The sequence below is a fragment of the Montipora capricornis genome, chromosome 9 (genome assembly GCF_036669925.1).
Source record: "Montipora capricornis isolate CH-2021 chromosome 9, ASM3666992v2, whole genome shotgun sequence".
Lineage (NCBI taxonomy): Eukaryota > Metazoa > Cnidaria > Anthozoa > Scleractinia > Acroporidae > Montipora > Montipora capricornis.
In genome coordinates, this window is record NC_090891.1 from 2,740,136 (window position 1) to 2,752,493 (window position 12,358).

General features: G+C 39.9%; 1 protein-coding gene across 5 annotated transcripts in view; it reads left to right on the plus strand.

Annotated features, from left to right (window-relative positions):
• The window catches only part of LOC138015242 (pancreatic lipase-related protein 2-like), a 29,588-nt gene that overhangs the window by 1,290 nt on the left and 15,940 nt on the right, over positions 1-12,358 (plus strand). The window contains exons 1-2 of one of the 5 annotated variants that reach the window (XM_068862208.1): positions 8,679-8,696; positions 9,117-9,195. In XM_068862208.1, coding sequence (XP_068718309.1) covers positions 8,694-8,696; positions 9,117-9,195 — 82 coding nt within the window. In that variant the 5' untranslated portion in view covers positions 8,679-8,693. Of the gene's footprint in view, positions 1-8,678; positions 8,697-9,116; positions 9,196-11,293; positions 11,450-12,162; positions 12,317-12,358 lie in introns of those variants that run through there. The other 4 variants (XM_068862207.1, XM_068862206.1, XM_068862211.1 and 1 more) reach the window with 4 other exon arrangements.

The window sequence follows — 12,358 nt, forward strand, 5'->3', positions numbered from 1 at the left end:
GAAGAGCCTGTGTATGAATCTTGCTGTTCGTTCACTAAACAGTGCCTTCTCTGTAGTTTCATGGCTATATTTCTGTACGTTGTCAAATCGAACTAAGCTTGAAAGCTTAAAAAAAAAAAAAAAAAATTTCAGCTCATCCCACGAACCGATGTTTTGTGGTATTTAATGCACATTTTCGGATGATATTTTGGCATACAATTTTTCAAATTCCATTGAACTTCATGTTTACTGCCGCCTTAATCCACTTGGAGGTGTTTCTTCTCGCAAACAAACTCACCTTGTAGTCACCTTTAAGGCAGCGCTTCGGTAATTGGAGTTTTGCCTTTTGCACCTTAGTCCACACGAAACCCTTTCCATAGTTATCTCCCAGCGCGTCAACCAGAGCTTCTCGTTCTTCAAATGCTTTTTCACCATTTTCTACTAATTTCATATGCTGAGGCCAGCAAAGCCTTCGAAATGTTGACCATGTTGATTAAAGTTTGAAGTTTGAAGCTTTGGACACTCACGAAAATCACATATAACAAATATATTTCGCTCAGTTCGAGCCTCTTCAATGTTAGTAGAACAGTATGTAAATCAAACTAAGTAATGTTATCCACGGTACAAAAAAAAGACGTAAAAACAAAACAATCATTCAACCAGGGTCGCTTTGGGAATTCGCACATAGTTCCATTCAGTTCTTGTGTTCATCAGCTGTGCAGCGGGAATTTTTCTAATTCTGACCGCCTCTGCTACCTGTCTTGCCATAGGGTCACTTCTGTAACTACCGAAAACGTTCATGCTGAAATCCTGTTCTATCCCGCCGTGTTCTTCCTCGCAATGCCTTTATAGTGCAGATTCTTCCTGTTCTCCCTCCAAAAGTCTCAGGTGTTCCTTTCCTCGAGTGTAAGCGTTTCTAGACGTATACATCACCACACTCCTTACACTTGATCTCATAAGTGACGCAATTGGTAGCGCACGAACCTTTTCTTCCAGCGCCCTCTTTGCATATGAAACAATCATCTCTGCTGCACGGGAACTTTGCCTTAGGGGAATGGAACACTGTAGGAGTCTCTCCAGTTGCTGGAAAATAATCCACCCTTGCAGAGAACTTTGCTCAGAACTTTGCACAGTAACTTAGATACTGTAATATGCTCGGTAATCAGGCTTCTCACAACATTGGGAACTTTGATTTCCACTCGTGATGATAGCTTTAGTTTTTTTCACCAAAAGGCACTCTTGCACTATGTGAGTACTCCCAATAAACGCTATGAAATGATCCAGCTTCTCAGGCGCAATATATATACATTCTAGTGCATTTAACGGCTGGGACTTTAGTACCTCTTCCATGGAGCAGGAGATGATGTCTGGCAATGTTAAAGCGATACCTGGTCAAGTTCGGATCCATTTTTGCCGTTCCTTGAAACTCAGTTTGTCTGCCATGACGGACAAAATCTGTCTCCGTGCACTCCAGTGATCTGCACTGCGGTAACATTCAGCCAGGCATTCCATCAGGGAGGTGTCAAAGGTACATTCATCACCTTTTGACTTGACCAGGGCTGAGAGCAGCATTTCAGAATCACCACGAGCAATTTCGGTGAAGCATGTATTAACGGCCTGTCGCACTTTTCTCGTATACAGCCGCTTGTTCCAATCAGATGTATGTGATCACGGTGTTTCCATGGAATGACGGATTGGACTTACGTCTCGCGAGGCTAATAACTCGTTCAACTTCTCCCTTGGTGATGCTGTATGTTCACTGACTAAAGATGGTTCAAAAACACTTGTATCACCTCTATATCCTGGACACTGGAGTGCAGAAAAGTGCCTTCTGGTAGTTTGTTTCCTCCTCATCTTGGTTCAGTGCGACACAGGAACAGAAGAGTAAATTTTACTAACTAATCATGATTTTTAAATTTAAACTTCAAGTTTTCATCATAATACGATCAACTAGAATTTCAATTCACCTCATCTCTCGTTCAAGGCTATGACGATCATTAACTAACCTTCGATCAGGCATTCTTGTTTAGAGGAGGGCGAAAAACGAAACAGAACATAAATGCTAAGGAATGTGACAAGACTTACCAGACTCAACTTTTCGAGGTGCTTAACAACAGTGGCTTCATCAGAAACTGCAAGTGGCGAGTGCTTTGTGGACCTCTCTGTTTTGATGGTAACTAGCTCCCTTAGAACCTTCCTGCACGTTGCACAAATTCCTGACAAAAATCAAACGCGTTTATGTCGCAAACCTTAATTTTCACGTTACAGAATACAAATTGTGAGCACCAAGGGTTCACTAACCTGAGCTTACTTGAAGAAATACTCCTGTTTCCCCTTAAATAACCTGAACTTCAATTTTCCCTATTCCACGATCGCACTTTGGCCACGCTGTCCCACTCTTCCCATCATTCGTCAATTGCGTTGGCACTCTCCACCTCAGGTTTGCCCCGCTCCTCCACCCAATACCAAGCTTCGAGTGATGCAATGGACAAATGCTTTAAGAATGTATGTTAAAAAAATTGTGCACTTAAGAGTAAAAGCACCCAATTTGGCAAGGTGAAAGTACTTGAAATACTAAACAATATTAGCAGATGGATCTGTGCCAGGGGGGGGGGGGGGGATATCTTTGCTCTGGGGGGGGGGGGGAATTAGTTACATTTTCAAAGAAATTGCTGGAATTGCTGTGAATAAAGGCAGTTAGGCCAAATTACCAGAAGATATGTCTTAATGACGTTCGCTTGACTCTTACCTTGGTATTTCACTAAAGATAGGGGTTTCACAACTTGGGGGTGGGGGTGGGGGGGGGGGGGGTACGCTTTGCACCTTGGCTTAGAATGGGCAATCACGCTCTCGTAACAGCTATTAATAAACTATGTATGGAATAACCCTTCATAAAAGAAAAACCACTGTTTAACGCTTTTTTCATCTCATGTTCAATGTAACCTGTTATTACCTGGATCTGCAACAATTTCACACCAAGTCATATTAAGTGTTACTTTGAGTCCAGTGGTACAGACTTTTGATTAATCTTCTTAAGTCAGCAAGCTTAAACCTCTGCTTTGCATTCCCCACCGCATTTGCAAAGTGCAATGCAAGACATTCCAGCTTTCACACATTTACAACGTCCTTTGCAACCTCTTTCAGCTTTGCACCCACATTTCACCAGCTCCTGGCATACTTTCGACGCTTCAGGTAACGCGGTCCACCGAGGCTTCCGTGCATCTGTCTCTGATTTTATCCACCCCCATTCACAAGGGGAAGGTAGTTCAGGGTTAGAAACCAGGGACCGTCCCGAACAATGTTCAGCTTGGTAGGCCACTCTCAAGGCGCGCTGTTATAATCAATCAGAAGTAGGGGAATATTCTCAAGGGTCCTCCCTTTCTGTGCGAATAAAACTTTTCTGGCATCATTTACCCTTTGGCACTGGCTTATTCGGTCATCAGTACCACAAATCCCTCAAGCACAAGCGTAGCACCTAGAACGTCCTGCCTAGTAGGCTGTTTGCTTAGGGCCGTGAAAACTGCAGTGACGTCTTCAAAAGACATCCATGTGGCCCAGGCTGTTCCCTTCCCTCGTCCCAGGAATGCAGATATCTGATCACAGCCTGTGAATGCTTGAAATAAGTAAAACACTTGAGATTTCTATTCTCCGAGAACCCTGACAATGTCATGTATTGCAATATATCTATAGTCTCTATATTGCTTACCAACTCCGAACGCGATCCACAAGCGACTGAAGATGGAAATAGCGAGTACTACGACATCAGTGTCTACTGTACAGAGAATAATTTTGTCAAAACCTTGTGTCTTACTTTAAAATGCGTGCAAACGTAGCCTTGTGCCAGCCTCCTCGTGCGTGCAAGGTGATATCTGAGGCGACCTATCAAAAGATGATGACAATACTAAAGTGTCGCTTGTGGAAAGAATGCTCTTGTTTTCTTCAGATGCCAATGTGGTTGTTAGATTCTTCTTCAGGAAGCCCGACATCTGCTTCTACTCTGCGACGGACACCCGTTCCACTTTTGTCACGGGTTTGCACCTTTAAGCTGCTTGGGATGTATCTATTCCAGATGATATCAACCCGTTCCACACTCTGTATCTGCAAAAAGATGAAAGGCAAATAAACTTGATTTGCGTAGTGCTCCAAATGGCTTCAACATGTTGACAAGAGCAGCACCATGGATAAGAATTACATCCACCACTGGAGTGATAGATGGGTTGGTTGTCAGATTCTCTAGACACTTCGACAAGTCGGACTTCACGCCTAGTTGCAGGTTTCCAAATTTCGAAAGGGACGGGGGACATGCTTGGTTATCGTGAGCAAAGAATTCGTCTTGATGGTATCCAGTGTAGACTCAAATTTGGCGAAAGGCCTAGCAATTTCTGGACCTGACACCATCCACCTCAGGAGCTGAGCAGAGTTCTCTGTTAATCCCACAGCGCTACCATGTCATTTGGAAAGTAATAGAAAGCCAAGTTCATGAGAATAACCAAAGGCAAGAGACATCAAGGAGCAAAAGTAAAAGAAGAAGTGTTTTTGCGGCAGGGGGCGCCTGCAAATGTTTCGTTTCATCATCTTTAGAAACTAAATAGTGTTGTCTAATAACGTCAACTTAAATTATCAACCTTAATTGAATTAAACCAAATATTCACATTAGTAAGTTGTTTTGTTACACTTGCCTCTTACAAGCTTCTTGTTTTGCTCATGAGCATGGTCCACTGCAAGAGCTGAGAATTTCCTCTGCGTCTTTCGCAACACAAAGAAACCCTCAATTCGAACTTCTACTTCACACTTGCACAGGTCTCATCTAACTGTATCATGTCATGTAAGTGTACTGTCAGCCATCGTGTGAATTAACCTTGTCCAATGCAAAAAACCAGGGTAGTAAATTTCTGACAGATCCTTTGCAGAGGCTGAATCGGCCCTCACGCATTGATTTCACAAACAGTAGGATCGTCGGTTAAATATTCATTACTAATGACCAATATTTAAATTGCGGGCATGAAGATTTATACTCTTGCCACTGGTGGAACTCTAGTCTGGTATCGTTGTCTGAGAGTCTCTCAACGTAGTAATCATAGGCTCTATCCATTAGAATATGGAGGCTGCAGGTAGTAACTTGATGAGCATGCTTAGTTCTTGGCACATGGGAGGCTTTCAGCTGTTCCAGATGATGCCACACTGGCTTGCGTTATGGAAATGGAAATGGAAATGGAATTTGCTTACCCATGGAACACCTTAAGAGCACTCAGGAGCTCGTTCAACATGTCTCCGTATATTCCCCAACCGCTTCCTTCTAGTCAATCTCCCAGTGCTCTCCATAAGGCCATCTCAGTGTGGAGTCCCCCAAGTACAACAACAAACGTTTTTTCGCCATGCGTTTCTGGTCATTGCCAATAAATGTTTTTGTAGAAGATTGCATAAAGTGGTTGGTCTCTAGCGATAACTGGAGTTGACAGATCTACAGTTAAACAATGAAAGTCGTCAGGCTTTATTTCAGTATTTGGAAACAAAGGATCAGTTGTTCAAGCTTGTACTGGGGGTGTTTCTGCATATTGCTTGGGAAGAGGAGTGATACCAAAGAGGGGTAAGCCGATCAAACATATGTTGTACCAAAGGTCTTTCCTGACCACGGTTCTCCCTTGTAGGGTGTTGAAAAAGCGATATTGCTGTGCCGTGTAATGAACCTGTTGCGGTAGTTGAACTGGGATTGTGATCGATATTATCGACTGCACTTGTATTAAACAGGTTCAGTTTAAGGTTAGAAGGACAAACAACTTTCTCCGTTTGATATAGTGCTCCCATTTTGTTAACCATTTCACTTGAGATTTCTAGGACTCTGTTGTATGAAAGGTCGCATAACTTGTCAACCAAGCCTTTTTTCCTGTTTCTGCTTGTAAAAGACCTACATAAGGTGGTAATGGAGTCTTACGAACCTTTGAATGGTAATTATAAATGGCTTGTAATTCTTTGCAACGTCGAACTACAGAGTTGAATCGTATTAGCTGGGGTACAGCGAGAGCAGCTTGATCTTCTACTATGTCGCTTGACTGCGTCTTTATACTTAAGCCACCCATGATCACCTCAATTAAACATGTTAACGACTGAGGGACAGAGGCTTCTTGGCAGCTTAGTTCAAATTTACCTTGAAAATGACCGGAAAAAAATAATTGTGGCTGCTTTTGCAACCACCATTGCCTCGTTGTCGGTATTTTCCTCGGTTGCTTTCTTCAAAACAGCTGCAAGGTCTTCACTAAAGGCATGGAAAACTTCACGTCTATCTTTATCTGCTGTCAAATCTAGACAGTGCTGCAACATTGAGTATGGTACATAGCGTCAAGTGCAGCCATGTCTCCGGCACTGAGTTTTCCAAGTAGGAATGTATCGTTAAGGACACGAGCACTTTCTGTTAAGGTTTCATTACAGAAAAAGCGGCATTGGGCGGACGTCTGCGGTGTTTCCCCTGGGTAACGTCTTTCCCCACAATTTTACTGGCTTTTCTTTTCTGCGCTCTCTCAAGCTTCGAATTGCTGAACTTATTTCGTCATCATGTGTGCCTTTTATCCCGCTTTGCACAGAATAACTGTGATAACTCTCCTTTTTGCAAACCTAACGTCAATAACCTTGTTTCAAAAGGCATGCAACCGAGTTCTCGGGATCTCCAGATGTTAAGGCACAATGTGTCATACCATACATCCGCCTCTTTTTGCATTGTGTCCAAGGGACATTGTAATCTTTCTGTAGTGACGTTTTGGAACGGTATACACTTGTCCCAGTCGACTTGAGATATAATTTCAGATTTATTGTCTTTTGTTTCTTTCACTTCTTTAAACACAGTTCTTTTATTTCCAATAAAGACACAAATAGGAGGTAGGAAGGGCCTTTCCTCATTGACCATCAAACGGTAAATAGCATTTGCTCCATTGCGTGAAATACAAATGTAACTAATCTCTTTACGTAAGCTCGACCTCAATAAGTTCTCTGTAAGTTTTCACCGCTTTATTTAATCTCGTAGAATTGAAGTTGACTAATACATTGTTACAAAATGACTTAAATTCAATAAACGTGGAAAATAATAAAGAACCTTACCTCTACAAGGCAGAACAAGGAAATAGTTTCACACAATAGAGCAGAGCAAAGAACCACGAGTTTCTGGCCGCCATGTTGTATTTCCTGTGCAACCAGGCCTTTTCTCTTTCCCATGCTCACTCGCTTAATCCAGTAGCAGTCATCTTGAAAATTTTTAAATGAAATGATGAACTAAGGGCTATCCAAATGTACCTTTACAGTATTATAGCCAATGAGACAAGTAAATTAATTCAGCATCTTCATTTTTTTTTTCAATTGTTATTGAAATACCTTAACAAAGGAATTTCTAACAAAATATTTCAGGTTTTTTTATAAACTAGTCAAAAAAAGTTATTTTAAGGTTTTCATTGGATAAATCTTGTGCTTTGTCAAGAGAATGAGAATGACAAGCTTTGGAAGCCTTTTTTTGTTTCATTTCTCCGGATCACTTCACGACCTGGACAAAACGGATACGACCCCTCCTCCCGAGGGCACATTGTGCCCACCCCCAGGTATTTTGTATGGGCTCCATAGCTAAAAGTGTCCAGTTGATCTAGCACTATCGATATCATTTTGCCGAGTTTGGCTGCTTTTACCACAAGTGCACAATCTTGCTATTTAATTGCAAATATGGCTGGACGACAAAAAGAGATCTTTTCTTTCTGTTTTCGTTTTCCTAATATTAGTATTGAAATTGAAATTTCCGCTTGTCCAGTTGGCTTGAACTAATATATATGATCACACGTTTGTCCTTGCATGGTGTGGTTACAAATCTCATTTCCGCCACTTTTTTAATCATCTTCCATTTTTATTCATGAATACAACTCTTCTTGGAACCAAGGGAATTTAACAATGTTTCTTCTTGGCATATTAGGGTAAGATATATTAATTACTTGAAGATACGAAAGTAGTAGGAATCCAGGAGGAAAGTCTTGAAATGAGTAGGTTTTGTTCAGTTGCATTTTAGAAATTCTAGTCACTTAATTACTGTGCCTTTGATCCAAATTTTGATCTTAATATCCTCCCGTTCAATTTTCTCCCCAACAAAAGTGTTGGTCATCGGAAAGAAAAACCTTCAAACTTTAAAAACCCAGGGATTCGTGCATTTGAATTGAGTACCTCGAAGTTAGAGAATACGCTAATTTTGACCTACTTTCCATCTGGATAAAATAATGCAAGACAAATTTAATTAGATTTCGTCTATGGAAAGGTCTAACTTTCTAATATTTGGTAAAAGATATGTAATAATATAGATATCAGAGTTTTGGTTCACATAATTGTGGAAAATACTATTAGTTTCCTTTTGCAGTGCGAAGCATCGGACTTTTGCCTAAAATTCTAAGCAATGACAGTGATATTTTAATGAAATTTCTCACAAATATACCGAAATTGAGCTAAACAAATAGGGCAGTGATTTGTGCCCTAACAATGTGTGCTAAACGTGAGAATATTAGCAGATTTGATTTTTTAGCTGTTGTTTTAACGAAATGTTCGGCCTTGGGTTACATTTGTTCTTAAATCCAAAAATAAACAAATTCAAAGAAATTAAATATTGATTTAGTGTAGACGTTCCTGGTAACATTTCGTTCAAAACGATTTCGAAAAGCCGAATATAAGACCCTTGAAGTCAACGTGACCACTGCTAAATGGTTAGAGAAGTTCATTTTTTTAATGTTTGAGACGAAGAGGTTTTCCAACTACGCCAACCAAACGGACGAAAATGCACTGAAAAATGGAACATTTATGGTAGCAGCATAAATGTTCCATTTTCAAAGCATGGTTCCCAGGCCTTTCGTTCCTTCATGACTCGATTTGACACGAAATAGAGGCTGGAAACGGCAGGATCGGTAAAATGTTCAGGGATTTCCGAAATTCCGTTCCGATCGAAAAATCAGGAGTAGCTCTGAGGGTATTCCATATTTTCCGAAAGGGTCTTCCGAAAAAAAGACTGCTCCATTCGCCATTTTTCGACATTTCCGGGGTTCTTGGCTGAATGGTAAGCACTCTATGTGTGTCTGTTCTTTTTGGTTCTCAACCTGTACGGTTCTTAGTTGCCTTTTGGTTCTCAGGAAGTTAGCGTCGACACTATGAAGAAATCGTGGCTGTTAGTTCTTTTCGGCTGTTTACTTGCCATTGGCCACTCAACTGGTGAGTAAAACAGTTCTTTGTAGGGACCTTTAGATCCCAGGGCGAGGACGATTACGAATTCAAGTTTTTCGTAGTGAGCATGCGCATAAGGTTTAGAGGCCGACACTTTTCGAAGTGCGCGTGCTCAGAAGGGAAAACTGGTACTCGTAGTAGCCCTCGTCCTTTGATCTAAAAGTCCCTAATTGTATACTGATGGTAGGACACTAAATACACTTGGAACCGGGGTAAAAGAAAAAAAAGAAAAGAAAAATAGAAAGATACCCGCAAAGGATGACTTTAAGATACAATGCATACACCGGCTCCTATATTAGCTACTCATGGGTTCCCGAAACGGGTTATTTTCTGCAACTCTGTTGACGTGGCATATATCATCAGTATTTCAAGTTTTTGTAGACAACAGGATGAACGAACGTTTCTATTCTCCTGACTTGCAGATCTTTGTCGCTTTAGGACCAGGACTGTATAAAAATACTACGTACTATTTATACCAATGAGCATTTTGAATTTTTCGGGGCGGCACGTCCTGAATGTGTGTTTTACAACAGTTTTGGTACATTTCGTAGCCGTCCTATCGTATATCATATGATATGATCAAATTTAAGGTTAAGTAAGTAAAGGACGCTAGCACCTGACGATAATTTTAAAATCTTCTCTCTAAACCGTCTCACCTTTCCATAACAATTTTGTTCCCGGAATGTTGATTCACACTTTCTATGCCGAACGTCTTGGGGTAATTCAGTCAATCAGTCAGTCACTGAGTCAGTCAGTCAAACAGTCAACTTTATTTATAGAAAGTGGCGCATAACAGATATTTCTGAACTTGAGCCGAAAACGCTTGAAGCTACTCCGGAACTGAAATTTAAAATAAGATAACAAAAGATATAAAAAATTCAAAGTTAAAAACCATAAATCGCGATGAAGATACAATCTTAAGTTAAAAAAAAATTGGAGCAGCCTTAAAAGAGCCAATAATGCCCTTTCCCCCACATCCAAAGGGAGGCTGTTACAAAGCTCCTACCGTAGCTTTTACTCTACTATAAAAACTACACGTAACCCACAATTCCTCCTTTCGCTCTGACGAAGGGCTAACGCTCGAAATGTCAGCTTTTAGATTTCTGTACGGTGGCCAATTTACATTATCAACTCCGTTGATAAAACCAAATTTTTGTATACTACTTCTCCACCGACGCAGCACCACAGTTTCTTTAAGAACTACCCCCTTCATTCATTTGTTCCAAAGCTTATTGCCATGTACTTGAAATTAAAAACATCGACCCCCTTCAGTCTACTTCTCTGTAAGTTTTCACCGCTTTATTTAATCTTGTAGAATTGAAGTTGACTAATACATTGTTACAAAATGACTTAAATTCAATAAACGTGGAAAATAATAAAGAACCTTACCTCTACGAGGCAGAACAAGGGAATAGTTTCACACAATAGAGCAGAGCAAAGAACCACGAGTTTCTGGCCGCCCTGTTGTATTTCCTGTGCAACCAGGCCTTTTCTCTTTCCCATGCTCACTTGCTTAATCCAGTAGCAGTCGTCTTGAAAATATTCTAAATGAAATGATGAACTAAGGGCTATCCAAGTGTACCTTTACAGTATTATAGCCAATGAGACAAGTAAATTAATTCAGCATCTTCATTAATGTTTAAATTGTTATTGAAATACCTTAACAAAGGAATTTCATATACACTTTTTCAGGTTTTTTATAAACTAATCAAAAAAAGTTATTTTAAGGTTTTCATTGGATAAATCTTGTGCTTTGTCAAGAGAATAATAATGACAAGCTTTGGAAGCCTTTTTTTGTTTCATTTCTCCGGATCACTTCACGACCTGGACAAAACGGATACGACCCCTCCTCCCGAGGGCACATTGTGCCCTCCCCCAGGTATTTTGTATGGGTTCCATAGCTAAAAATGTCCAGTTGATCTAGTACTATCGATATCATTTTGCCGAGTTTGGCTGCTTTTGCCACAAGTGCACAATCTTGCTATTTAATTGCAAATATGGCTGGACTACTAAAAGAGATCTTTTCTTTCTGTTTTCGTTTTCCTAATATTAGTATTGAAATTGAAATTTCCGCTTGTCCAGTTGGCTTGAACTAATATATATGAACACACGTTTGTCCTTGAATGGTGCGGTTACAAATCTCATTTCCGCCACTTTTTTAATCATCTTCCATTTTTATTCATGGATACAACTCTTCTTGGAACCAAGGGAATTTAACAATTTTTCTTCTTGGCATATCAGGGTAAGATATATTAATTACTTGAAGATACGAAAGTAGTAGGAAAGCACGAGGAAAGTCTTGAAATGAGCAGGTTTTGTTGAGTTGCATTTTAGAAATTCTAGTCAGTTAATTACTGTGCATTTGATCCAAAGTTTGATCTTAATATCCTCCCGTTCAATTTTCTCACCAACAAAAGTGTTGGTCATCGGAAAAAAAAACCTTCAAACTTTCAAAACCCAGAGATTCGTGCATTTGAATCGCGTACCTCGAAGTTAGAGAATACGCTAATTTTGACCTACTTTCCATCGGGATAAAATAATGCAAGACAAATTTAATTAGATTTCGTCAATGGAAAGGCCTAACTTTCTAATATTTGGTAAAAGATATGTAATAATATAGATATCAGAGTTTTGGTTCACGTAATTGTTCAAAACACTATTAGTTTCCTTTTGCAGTGCGAAGCATCGGACTTTTGCCTAAAATTCTAAGCAATGACAGTGATATTTTAATGAAATTTCTCACAAATATACCGACATTGAGCTAAACAAATAGGGCAGTGATTTGTGCCCTAACAATGTGTACTAAACGTGAGAATATTAGCAGATTTGATTTTTTAGCTGTTGTTTTAACGAAATGTTCGGCCTTGGGTTACATTTGTTCTTAAATCCAAAAATAAACAAATTCAAAGAAATTAAATATTGATTTAGTGTAGACGTTCCTGGTAAAATTTCATTCAAAACGATTTCGAAAACCCGAATATAAGACCGTTGCTAAATGGTTAGAGAAGTTCATTTTTTTAATGGTTGAGACGAAGAGGTTTTCCAACTACGCCAACCAAACGGACGAAAATGTACTGAAAAATATCGACCTCCTTCAGTCTACTTCTCTGTAAGTTTTCACCGCTTTATTTAATCTTGTAGAATTGAAGTT